Raw genomic sequence first — 12217 nt, 5'->3', positions numbered from 1 at the left:
TCAGGCCTGATGTGGGGAGTCGCGTGGTGTGATGCCATCTGGGACCTGTCTTACGAACTGTTATGTAAGTCTCGTTGTGTGGAAGACGGGTCTTAGTGACTTAGGGCTGGGATGATGAGATTCGTGATGGTTCTCTCTGCTAGCTATCTTTGGAGGTTTCAGTGGTCGTAACAGTGCATGCTGACTCTCTTCATCAGCTGTCAACATTCACAACGCAAAAACTTTCTACGATGCAAGTTCATGGTAAGCTTTGCAATACAGATTTGCGAATAGGCTAAACTGATGAATTAGCAATGAGCTTTGTTTGGCAAGTACAACTAACATTGACAGCCTAACTGACCTCAAAGAACTTGAAGGGCCTACGCTTTGTCAACACTTCACTTTCACGTAGTACAACCGCATCTGTGTGATCGACATAAGCTATGCTCGAGCATCACCTCTACATCAGGTCGCAGCCTATCCGCAAGTCGACACGGGCATGCAGAAAAGACTTCGGGCTTCACCGCCGCCGATACCTTTGATTTCGAATGACCACGGCATAGCAACTCCGAACTATGATCAAGGCCATCAAACATATCTACTGCCCGTCTCAAAACCTTGCACGACTCATGCCCTGCCTCACTTTACCGCAAGCCGAACGTCTACCATGTCGGACCGCGACTCTCCCAAAACGACATTGCCGGCCCGAGTTCGATCAGAAAGGATCCTGGGCCGCATCTCATTAGGATAAACGCGACCCAGTAAGCCACGTTCAACGCACCTTCTCCGGAACAATGATGGTGCCGTGAGATCACCCACCACCCACGCGGTTGGTAATAACCGACCAACGGCTGAGATCCTTGACGGTCAAGCACGAGCGTGATCAAATGTGAGTGAATTGGGGTGAGTTGGGGTGATCATGCACACCGCCTGTGTCACTTGGTCTTCATCAGAACAGGCGTTTCCGTGCGACCGTGCCGTTGAGACTATTACAATCTCGATGCTGAAGGTCAGTTCAGGCCGAGGGAGCCACGTAGAATGTCTCAGTCCCGCGCCGAGGCGTGACGGTTGACAAGCCGGAAGATTGTCGAGATGAGAAATTACGGCTATTGTCACCGATTTACCCCGGACTTTTCACATGCATTCACGAGGAGAAGCGATACGGGTCGAGCAGCCCGTTGATCTCACATGTTCAAGATACTCGAGCTGATGTCAGCTTTGTAAACGGTAAGGGAGGGCCGGAGCGAAGCGGTCGCTGCATGTCAGACCTTAAGTGCGGTCTCGGAGTGATGATGCTCGTGATGGGTTTGTGAGACGAGCATGTGTCTGCGCGCGTCAGCCTCGTCCTTGTGGCACTGTGGCAGGGCAAGCCCACGAATGTATGTTGTGCTAGCCTCAAGTTAGCACTATTGTCACATGCTGAGAGATCATCGAACCCCAACGTACAACGTAAGTTTCCATAACACGGCGCATCGCTCCGGAAGCTTGTGTATGCGCAAGGGTCGCAAAGCGACTCCATTGCGGACTCACAAGCTTGCAGCGTTGCAGTTTCGGAAACAGAGAACGGCCGACTTAGAACAAAGGGTAGGGTCTAGCTGCTTGATAAGGATAGTTACAGAGTTCAGTGATCCTTCACTACGGCAGTCCAGTCAATTTTTACTGTGGTAATCGGGGTCCTTTCGCCAGCGGTGCCGGATATGCTCACCTTTTCCATGCGCACAACAGCCTATTTATGCGGCAGAAGGTGTCCCATTTTCAAGACAAGGAAGGGTGCTGGACATACTGTTCGCGGCTATCGTTTTTAAGCTTTCGTTACACTTTACATTGCATTCGAGAATCATAGAAAGGGAGGAAAGATCGATCGGAAAGACCGGCAGAGGCAGCCATGGGTTGTTTGCCACAGTGTTTTAATTTTCGAGTTTGAACAGGTCATGATGGACGAGAGAAGGTATTTTCAGCACCACAGAAACGCAGCTAGACTCGAGCATGCACCTGATCTTTGCAGATCTTCGAGAGAGATGGTGTTGCTGCATGAGCAGTGTTGGTTGGAGGCGGTGTTCAACGATTGTATTGCTATCTGTGTTGTTGTTTGTGCAGGAGTTCTACGCTCAGAGGAAAGTAAGTGAACTTGTTCTCAGGCAGTGCCTTCTACAATAGGATATCATGTGACTTAAGCCACGTAGCTACAGAAGGTGAGCCCAGATATGCGTGTGTCCAGCATTCATCTTGGACGTTGGTAGATGCTGGGCTATAGCACAGTATTGAAAGACAAGGAGCAGCAGAATCTGATCATATAATTCTCAGGATGGTGTTTTGGCAGCGTCGACCCGTTGGGTCATGATGAAGGAGAGAGATATTTCCCGGTGTCTTTGCGGACGAGGCCAAGGAACGCCAGACATATATTACTTTTGGGTATATATCTCGAGCAGCATAGGCTTGCGTCGACAGTATTTTTTGGAGGGGCAAGAAAGACCACAAGACATTTGTGGTGGCTGTAAAGTTTTCAGACTAGAGGAAGGGAAGATGAGAGATGAGAGTTGTAGAAAGAATGATAGTGGTATGATGGATGACTTATGTACCTGGCTCCCGAGAGGGTTGGCGAAAAGTTAATCACGATAGAGGCGAGGAACACTGTCCGTATGTTCTCGAACGGACAGAGGGCTAGACATGTAATACTTGCGCTGACTATTTTAGCTGGCATGCTAGATTGACCAAGGTTTAGGAGAGCAAGAGACGCCGCAAGACACGTACTGCTGCTTTACGTCATTTTCGAAACGCACGAGATATGGTTTCTTTAGGTAATTTCGGCCAACATGCCACTTGTCACCAGGCATTTAAGTCCAAGAGGGACCGAAAGACATGGTATGGATGCCGAATCTGTTTATAACTAAAGGAAGGGCAGATGTGAGATATAGAAGGAGAGAGAAGTGGGCATGCTGGACAACGTATATGCCTACCTATTCTACAATTATATGTTCGAGGGTATCGATGCCGCACATCGACTGAATTATGACGAACGAGAAAGAATGGGGGTTGAAAAACTGTCCGTGGACGGATAGAGAACACTGACACGGATCTTCTGCATTTTGATTTTTCGTTCAACATACTAGAGCATAGTCGACCTTTCGGAGGCCAAGACACGCGGCAGGACAGGTGAAGAGCATTCGTGGATTTTTTGAAATAGAGGAAAGCAGATGCGAGATGTAAAAGAGCGAAGATGTGAACATGCTGGACACCTTGAATACCTAATTATCCACAAGCATGAGTTTAAGGCTGCTGATGCCGCATATTGGCTGGGTCATGATGAAAGAGGGAGGAAAGGCACTAGTATGCTCCCGAACAGGCAATCAAACAAACGCGGGCAGCGCGTGATTGAGATCCACACCAATAACCAAACCTCAAGCAGTGTCCAAGCACACACAAAGATCTGTCGTCAGCCTAAATGGTCCCCATTTTCGCCCATTCACAACCACCCTGGAAAGGCTGTCTTCCGCGAGATCCCAATCTTCCATCCATGAATGAATGAATGAATGCGTTTCATGTGAGCCTGAGACCATGGAAGACGAGAGGAGCAGTAGCTCCTCTGGTAGTGCAAAGAGTTAGTTACAAGAGGTTGGGTTCAGTGATTCCATCTTCCCTGCCTTGTGTGTGGAAAATTCCGCAGTCATTTGAAGAGCCAGAAACTTCGCACGTGATTGCAGGCTTAAAGGGTAGAGGTGTACAGTAGTTTGATGATGATGGAAGGAGGCCATGAAGCGAAAGACATGGCCATAGAGGATGGCACTTTTGAGACTGTAGAAAGGCAGGGAGCAGCAGATATCGTCTTGAACTCAGGGCTTTTTCACTATGGCCGGCGACGGGTCAGGGTGTAGAAGAGGAGGTGATGGAGTGGCAGGTGCGCATCTCGTTGTTGTTCTGCGGATGGCATGTAGTGGTTTCATGGATACGGTTTTATTCGTACGTCAGATAGCATGGCCTAGGCCGACGTCGTGGCCAACTTGCAGAGTGTTCCCTGGACAAGAACAAGAGCTTCTACTTGTATTGCATCGCGGTGAAAAATTGATGACCACTATCTCTTGACTTCAAGGATGTGACAGGCTTCAATGAGACAGTGTACAAGGGTCGAAGAATTAGCTCATTAAAGGCTGGACGCCATTCCAAGGATTGCCATCTTCTTTCGATCGAGGGAATCGTTGGTTCTTGTTGCAGTTTCTTTGAGCTTTTGCCATTTGCTTCTGAACACTGGGTGAGATGGCTTTATAAGGCTAAGGTACACGTCAGTGAACAAGGTGATGGGTGAAGCTGGCGTACTTGAGCGACTCGTTGTCTGCGATTTGGCACATTGATCACCATGTCACGTAGCCCAAATTATGATCAGCAGTAAGATGTTCTGAGGTGTTGTTTGCTTCCTTCCTTCCTTCCTTCCTTTGTCTATCTGGTATCGCTAGACTAGCTTTTGATCGTCACATCGTTCCATGTTCGCTCCAACCACCCTTGCTGGCCTCCATGTGAGGCTCTCGACCTTCTCAAGGCACTGTGACGCCGCAGTCAGTCGCGAAGCGATGCATTCGCGTGTGACGCCGGTGGCCTCTGGCAGTCATACGAAATCGACAAGCTTAGTAGTCCTGGTCATCTCCACCAGCAATGATGACGTTGTTGATCTGTATTCGCTGTCAGCACATGATACCGGAGAAGAGCGCAGCGGGAACGAGGTGATTGACAGGAACGCAACGCTGCAGGCAAGGCATAATGTTTGAGCATGTGACCAGCCGTGCGGCTCTCATGTTGGTCACGCAAAGCGCGTTCCTCATGTTGGTCACGTAAAGCGCGTTCCTCATGTTGATCACGCAAAGCGCGTTCGTCGCGGTCTTCGCGTGTAACGTGCGAGCGAACATGACATCGCTTCCCCTCTTCCCCGAAGGCGTGGGCTCAAACGAGCAAGGGATGAAGCAAGGGCAGATTGTCAAGTGGAACGAAAGGGGGAGGGATGGCGCCATGGGCCAATGTATCGATGTGGGTAACGAATGATAAGAGTAACACATACCTTCAACACCATCCTGCACAGCTGGGTAGCGAGCAGCAGCTGTTGTCTCTTTGAGATCAAGGGGTCGATGACGAAGTGCTCCTTCATGTCTGTGATTACAGTGTTAGCACAACTCCTCAGAACGGGCACGACTGTGAAAAACGAAGTGCACCCATGTACACAGCCGATGTATCATCTTGGGTCATGTTGGTCAAAATGCTGACACTGCGTGGGGGCTCGCGCCACACCCTGCGGGGGTCGACGTAGAGTGCGTGGGTGCACCGCAGCAAGATGCTGCACTCGACCACATGCCGCAGACTGTATGTAGACAGCGGGGTAGGACAAGGAAGGTGCCTGCCAGCACGCGAGAGAACAGGATGGTGGCCAGAGTACAAAGGTACGATGGCGAAAACAATGTCGGGGGGAGGTGTGCTTACCGTTGGTTCCAGTCTGCATGCAGTCGACGCCTAACCGTGTGTTCTTCTCCTTGGCTTGTCGTGACTTGATGTTGGCGAGTGTCTCGATGGGGCTGAGACCAGAGTTCTCGGCCAGCGCCATGGGAACCTGGTCGAGGGCGTCGGCGAAGGCGCGCATGGCGTATTGCTCGAGACCTGGGCTCTTGACTGCAGCGTCCTCGACGGCCAGCGAACATGCAACCTCAGCCGCACCGCCACCGTAGACGATGCGGTTGTCTCGCACCAGGTTTCGGACGACGCAGAGAGCGTCATGCAGCGATCGCTTGGCCTCGTCGATGATCATCTTGTTGGAACCACGGACGAAGACTGTGACAGCGCGGGTGTTGGCGCACTCCTCGATGACCAACATCTTGTCTCTTGTTGTGCCGAATGTGAGTTCGCGGACGACACCAGCCTTTCCAAGCTTCTCAGCGCTGAGGTCCTCGAACCGCGGTACGATGCGTCCGTTGGTTGCAATGGCGATCAGCTCGATCTCGGGTCCGCCTACCCATCGTACGGCGGGCAGCTTGTTTGTGAGCAGAAGGTGGTTGGCCTCGTCGTCGAAGCCCCATTGGCAGATGACGACGTTGGCGCCCGTGTTCTTGATCTGGTCGATCATCTCGGTGAACTTGTTGGCCTCGTAGCTCTGCAGCTTCTTGAACTCCTCGACCGAGGTGATGTCGAGCTTGTGCTTGGTCTTGGGCTTCGGGGGCTCGAAGGCGCATGTGAGGATGGCGAGTTTGGCGTCCTTGACCTCCGAGGGCATCTGGGGATGCGAGAAGTCCTTGTCTATTATGACGCCCTTGACCAACAATGTGTCCTCCAGCGAGCCTCCGACCTTGCCGTCCACCTTGATCAGCTCGAAGTCGACGTCCTTGCGCTCAAAGTCTGCGACGGAGAGAACGGCGTCGACGGCGATGTTGGCGAACTGGTCGTGTGCCTTGGAGACGATCTTGGATCCCAAGCTTGTCTTTGCGACCCTGAACAGCTCCTGGGTGTTGTCCTTGGTGAAGTGGATTTCGTCGCTGATCTCGTCGAGGCGGGCCACGGCCACCTCGCAGGCCTGGTCGTAGCCGTCTGCTATCCTGATGGGGTGGATGCCCTTGTCGATGAGGTCTGCGGCCTGTCCGAGCAGCGCGCCGGCCAACACCACCACGCCCGTTGTGCCGTCGCCAATCTCGTCGTCCTGGGACTTGGAGAGCTCGACAAGCAGCTTTGCGACGTGGTTCGAGATGTCCATCTGGGAGAGAATGGTGGCGCCGTCGTTCGTGACGGTGATGTCTCCATCGGGGGAGATGAGGATCTTGTCGAGTCCTCGGGGTCCCTGCGAACATCAGCACCTGCTCGCAACGCTCTCCTTCCCGCTTGCCGCATACCAGGGATGTCTTGACGAGGTTTGCGACTGTCTGCGCGGCCAGGATGTGCGACTTGACCGCCTCGTTGCCATGCTGCCTCTTCTTCTTGCCTTGGCTGCCTGCTGTCAGCGCCGGCTCCTACCACCGCCGAGTGTCCGCGGTTCGCGTGTCACATACTCTCTGACGATAATGAACGGGCGGCCCGCCTCGTCCTTCATCACCTGGGCTGTTGCGTCTGGTCAGTTGCTGCCGCCTTTTGCACTTTCGCGGGGTCGGTCGGTCCGCGGCGAATCGACGGGGGCGCGGGGGGCATACCTTGCGACATGTCGAGATCTGTGCATGGCAGTGGTCAGCAAGCAAGCATCGAACACGAGGTGTTCGCGGGGTTCGGGAGCATTCGCGGGTTTCGCAGGCTTCTGCGTGGTGTCGTGGTGAACGGTGCTGCACTTACTCATCGCCATGGTGGCTGTGTTTTGCGACTCAACAAACAAGAAACAAAAAGACACGCTCCGAAATGCTATACACAGGCAGAATCTCCGAAGACTGCGCGTGGGCGGTGATAGTGAGGGGTGGTGGGGTTCGCGTGCATCGAGAGCTCTTTCCAAAACTTTCCCTGCCAAGGCCGGGGTGTTGTTCTAGCGGCAGGCGCGAAGCTCAGCGCGTCGAGCAGCACTCGGCCGCGACGCACCCGATCGAGCCCTCCCAGCAGCGCGCAGCACGCCCGACGCCCATTGACACACAGCATATCGCGCATTGCCTCCGGTGCCAGCTTCCAACATGCCGCGTGAGCACCCCCCGCTCCCGCTGCGCCCATTGCGCCCGTACTGACGCGCGCTCCCAGCCGCTCTTAGCGATGTCGACTCGTCCGACAACGAGACGGCCGCGACCAAGGCCACCAAGCAGCCAAAACCGTCGGCCGAGCCCGCGCAGCCTGAAGCGGAAGAGGACGGCGAGGAGCACGGCGAGGAGCACGGCGAAGAGGACGGCGAAGAGGACGAGTACGCACACCCACCGTCACCCACCGCCACCCACCGTCACCCAGCCGCGCCGCATGCGCTGACCGTGCGCCAGATACGTCGTCGAGAAGATCCTCCGACACAGGTTCAACAAGGGCATGCTGGAGTTTGACGTGAAATGGCAGGGCTACGAGAACCCCAAGGACCGCACTTGGGAGCCCGAGGAGAACATGTACGCCCTGCGCCGCCGCAGACTATCTCCCACAGTGCTGACCAGAGCAGGGAGACGGCAGCCGACGTGCTGAAGGAGTACTTTGAGGACATTGGCGGGCGGCCGGAGAGGCCCGAGAAGGGCACCAAGCGGAAGGGACGCGCCTCGATGGTGGTGAGCGAACCAGGCACTCCCGCGTCGAGCGCCAAGCGCACCAAACAGAGCAAGGAGGAGCCGGTGGAGAAGGCGTGGAGCCCGCCGCCGGGCTCTTGGGAGCACGACGTCTCGCACATCGACACCGTTGAGCAGGGCATAGACCCCAAGACAGGGAAGGAGGCCAAGTTCGCCTACATCGTCTGGAACAACCAGAAGAAGACGCAGCATCCACTCAAGCACATCTACACAAAGTGTCCCCAGAAGGTCGGTCGCGCACGTGCAACGACTCCCTCGGTAGCTGGCTGACCTGCGCAGATGCTGCTATACTACGAGAGCCACCTCGTCTTCACCGCAGACGACGACGACGACGCCATGGACGAAGCCTTCTAGCACGAGACCTCCTAGCATCAAGCGTCTGGTTCTTCTCGTACCGTCGTGCCAGACCCGCCCCTCAAGCGCTACGCTCCGTGTGTTGTCGCGACAACTGCTGGCTCTATGCCCATCGGCGACACAAGTGTCCTCCGCTTAGGAGGGAGAATGCACCCTCCTACATACATTGCCTCTTTTGTCAGCCTCTGGCGAATTCAAACGCGAGACCGCCTTAGCTAGCTAGCCTCCTCGTGCAAATCTTACTCGAGACTCTAAGACGCTGCTCACAAGGCGCGCTGGCATGGCGAGGTGCATGAGATACTTTTGGCGACGGCGTTGGGACCCAATGGCTTGCAGATGCTGCTTCTGTAGTATATCGATACTCTGTCCACACACACACACACACACACACACACACACACACACACACACACGTTTCGCTTCCACTCCATCCTCATCTCTAATTATATGCCAGCCTTTCACGGCAGCACGGCGGGTATCGAAAAGCCAATCCATCTTTCCTCTTGCCAACATGAACATCCCCTCTTGCCAACATGAACATCCCCTCTTGCCAACATGAACATCCTCTCTTGCCAACATGAACAACATCCCCTCTCGTCTTCCATAGTTGCAGACTCACATAGGACATTAAACCAATCAATCAACAACATTTCCCAATCAATCAACATCCCCCACTCGTCCGCCTCATGAAAATCCAATTCCCAAACGCCGTACAATGCAATGCCACGCAACCCAGTCTTCCCATGTATACCATCAATCGTAACAGACACCTAGTGCGAAACGGGGTTTACGCGACACTCGTCATATCACTTCCACTGCTCGCCGTCCCGCCCACTGCCATCCGTGTCTGCAGGTAGTAGATCAGGTATGCGATCAGCGCGATCAGGATGAACAGGATCAGGATGATCAGGAAGATGACAATGTTGCGCTTCATCTTGGTGGTGTGGTGTGGTGTGGTAGTCCGAGGGAAAGGAGGACGAGGGAGGCTCGCGAGTGGATGTGCGAGTGAGGTTGGAGTGGTGAAATCTGGATGGTTGTTAGGAAGTGTACGTGATGGTGACGGAAGGCGGGATAACACACACCAAGTCCTATGGGCTCTTCTGAAGAGTGCTGCTCAACGCGATAGTCCGTGCCGTTCTGTCGTGGTGTCGTGGACGTGCAGGTGCTCAATCGACGCAACAACAGCAACAACAACAACAACTATAACGACAACAACGACAATAACAACAACAACAACAACAACAGTGTCTTCAACGTAAGTCGTAAAGGCTCGTAGGAATATATTCAGTGTTTACAGCAGCATGCGAAGCGTAGCCCACAGCTCCACAGGAATGCGACAACTTTTGTACACTCGACATGGCTGGCAGGGTGCGTGCGGGGGTGGTTGGGACTTTGGGTGGAAGAGAGGCTGGGCAGCCACATCGCGACCATTGATTGGAGCTTTGTAGCGAGGCTGGACGTGAGACACGTCAGGCACTCCCGTTGTTGTTGTTTATTGATTCAGGGGTACGTGACGTTAGTGGATGCGATCAGGTTTGTTGGGCTGCACACTGGTTCCGAGGTCCGTGGAGTCGTGACGGTGGGGTGTTTGTTGTGTGTTGATGGTGATGCGTTGCTGGGGCCTAGCGCGGGTTTTAGTGCACATTCAGCCTTGCTGTTCCCACAGCGCTCGCATTACTCAACACATGATTCGCAGCGCATCAACAACGACTGCGTATGTTGTGTGAATAGACGTGGATAGATGCTTGCACCATCAATATACGCAAAAGGGCCTCCAAACGCCAATTCCGACTGTACACGCCTAGAGCCTCAAATCATTATGCTCCCAAGAGACTATCATCTAGTCAAAACAGTTCGTCTTCATCGTCATCCGCAGCTAGATTCTGATCAGAGATCTTCCAGAACGCAGTCGGTCCAGCCGGTCCATGCGGATCAAAGTCTTTGTCGAACCAAGTCCCAACAACACCGCGCTGAGATCGCAGTCCCCCAATCTGGACACCATCACTGCGCCATCTCTCTTCTCCGCTGTCACAAGTCAGTAATACTCGGTCCCATTGCGAGGATGTGCGGGTTGTAAGCTTACCCGTTAAACACCGAGATGGTCTGCCATCGCACTTCGCCCTCCGGTGTGAGACGTACGGATCCTCGAATCGCAGAATTTGCGTTGGGGTCCCAGGATGCTTCTACAGATCGCGATTTGCCGCTGAAATGTACAATTGGGAGTGCGCCATTCTCGAATTGATCCGCGAGTTTGATATCGGTAACCTTGATGTCCATCATGATGTGTCGGATCGCTTCTTCTGTAGTGAGTGGGTCTCGCGGCTTATCGGATGGCCAGCGTACGGCATCTTCATCGAAGTTGTAGTGGTAGAGATCGTTGTAGTCGAGGAAGCATACGATACGTGACCAGACGCCCGAGACGTTGTACGGGTCCCTCAGATTCAGTGGAACGTCCAGCTCCACTGGCAGTGATGCGGGGTAGTGCGGCATAATCGTCACTCGCTCTGAGACGACACCTTCGAACGGGTTAGTCCATGGTGGCCTGAATTTGGCGAGGAAGCGGCGACAGCAAAGACCGGAACTGTAACCCAGCACGATCATGATGCTCTCAATCATCTCCCAGTCAATTCTCATGCTCCCGTCGTCCCGGAATGGGCCCCATTGCGTCTTGTCGGTGTAGTTGCGTAGGTCGTATACGTTGGATCTTGCATACGGGTGGGTTGAGAGCGACCTTCGTCCTCCGGCCGTCGACGTGATGCCAAACAGACATTGCAGCTTCGCGCTCAGCTGGCGACCCTCTTCATCATCTGCAGGCTTTTGGTAGGCTGTCCCTGTGCGTGCATAGAGTGATGAACAGCTCATAAATGCATCCTGATTTTGCCTGATTGAGTCGAAAAGCTCTGACAATACCTGCTGGTTGTACGATACGCCAAGTTTGTCAGTAGAGGCAGTGGCGACTAGCGAAAGGGCTGTGGTTGCAACAAATTTGAACTCGTCTCGCTTCCTTCCATCAGCATTATTCACGAGGATACCAGCTGCATATCCTACCTTCAGGTCATTGTTGGCTGATTCGAGTATCTTCTGGCATCGAATAGCTTTCTGGAGCTCCAACACCCAGTCAGGCTCGGGGTCAGCAGGTCTTTGACGAGGATCGTCCTGAACGTTTGTTAGATCTACCAGTGTCGATTGAGAGTCTGCTGTGGTCGTACGAAAGTTTTCAAGTAGTGTGCTTTGTATAACCTGGTGTTCTTCTTGATGAACTCATTGAACCCCACGGAAGTCTGAGCACAGGCGGCAAGATCAGGTGGATCGATCTCTTCAAGGATACGGATCAGAACATCATAGCAAAGATCAAGAAGCTCAGTCATTTTTGCAAGATTGTGTGGTCGCACAGATGAATATTGTACTAGCTGTGTGTCAGAGTTGCAGCTTGATAGATGTCAACATCTTGTCGTTCCAGTTCGGCAATCGAAGTGGGGCACGGAGATAGCGGCTTACAAAGCGTCAACTGCGGCAGCTGCGTTCCTGAGCTTCCCTCCACTTTGGTAGTCAGTCACATAACGACCATGATCATCGACATCTTCTCCGCCGTGCTGCGCGGCCAGGCAGTCTCACACCATTCGAATGAGGCCGCACAGGGACCACCCTTGTGCCTATCACGGTCACTGCTACTGGACCTGAGTATGACCGAC

General features: G+C 53.5%; 5 protein-coding genes across 5 annotated transcripts; 2 read left to right on the top strand and 3 right to left on the bottom strand.

Moving 5' to 3' along the window:
- Positions 1-207: 207 nt before the first annotated feature.
- On the top strand, positions 208-844 carry BU25DRAFT_414254 (uncharacterized protein; the record flags this gene model as incomplete). Its single annotated transcript, XM_033707239.1, has 1 exon — positions 208-844. A coding segment is annotated over exon 1 (247 nt), but the record flags the coding sequence as incomplete, so codon positions are not given.
- A 3523-nt stretch (positions 845-4367) lies between these two features.
- On the bottom strand, positions 4368-7373 carry BU25DRAFT_414252 (uncharacterized protein). Its single transcript, XM_033707238.1, has 7 exons — positions 7264-7373; positions 7128-7145; positions 6990-7038; positions 6834-6927; positions 5440-6781; positions 5024-5112; positions 4368-4640 (listed from the first exon to the last, which is right to left on the bottom strand). The coding sequence occupies exons 1-7, from the start codon at positions 7271-7273 to the stop codon at positions 4596-4598; spliced, it is 1647 nt and encodes a 548-aa protein (XP_033557680.1). The 5' UTR covers positions 7274-7373; the 3' UTR covers positions 4368-4595.
- Positions 7374-7589: 216 nt separating this feature from the next.
- On the top strand, positions 7590-8525 carry BU25DRAFT_461873 (uncharacterized protein; the record flags this gene model as incomplete). The annotated part of the gene is made up of 5 exons (XM_033710482.1): positions 7590-7596; positions 7654-7810; positions 7884-8000; positions 8051-8399; positions 8451-8525. The coding sequence occupies 5 exons, from the start codon at positions 7590-7592 to the stop codon at positions 8523-8525; spliced, it is 705 nt and encodes a 234-aa protein (XP_033557679.1).
- Positions 8526-8579: 54 nt separating this feature from the next.
- On the bottom strand, positions 8580-9263 carry BU25DRAFT_174827 (uncharacterized protein). Its single transcript, XM_033700848.1, has one exon. The coding sequence runs from the start codon at positions 9111-9113 to the stop codon at positions 8745-8747; it is 369 nt and encodes a 122-aa protein (XP_033557678.1). The 5' UTR covers positions 9114-9263; the 3' UTR covers positions 8580-8744.
- A 1106-nt stretch (positions 9264-10369) lies between these two features.
- On the bottom strand, positions 10370-11893 carry BU25DRAFT_349951 (uncharacterized protein; the record flags this gene model as incomplete). The annotated part of the gene is made up of 4 exons (XM_033703283.1): positions 10370-10550; positions 10609-11525; positions 11574-11681; positions 11735-11893. The coding sequence occupies 4 exons, from the start codon at positions 11891-11893 to the stop codon at positions 10370-10372; spliced, it is 1365 nt and encodes a 454-aa protein (XP_033557677.1).
- Between the last annotated feature and the right edge of the window lie 324 nt (positions 11894-12217).

The sequence above is a fragment of the Macroventuria anomochaeta genome (genome assembly GCF_010093625.1).
Source record: "Macroventuria anomochaeta strain CBS 525.71 unplaced genomic scaffold BU25scaffold_36, whole genome shotgun sequence".
Classification (NCBI taxonomy): domain Eukaryota; kingdom Fungi; phylum Ascomycota; class Dothideomycetes; order Pleosporales; family Didymellaceae; genus Macroventuria; species Macroventuria anomochaeta.
This window is presented reverse-complemented; position numbering and strand designations above follow the sequence as displayed.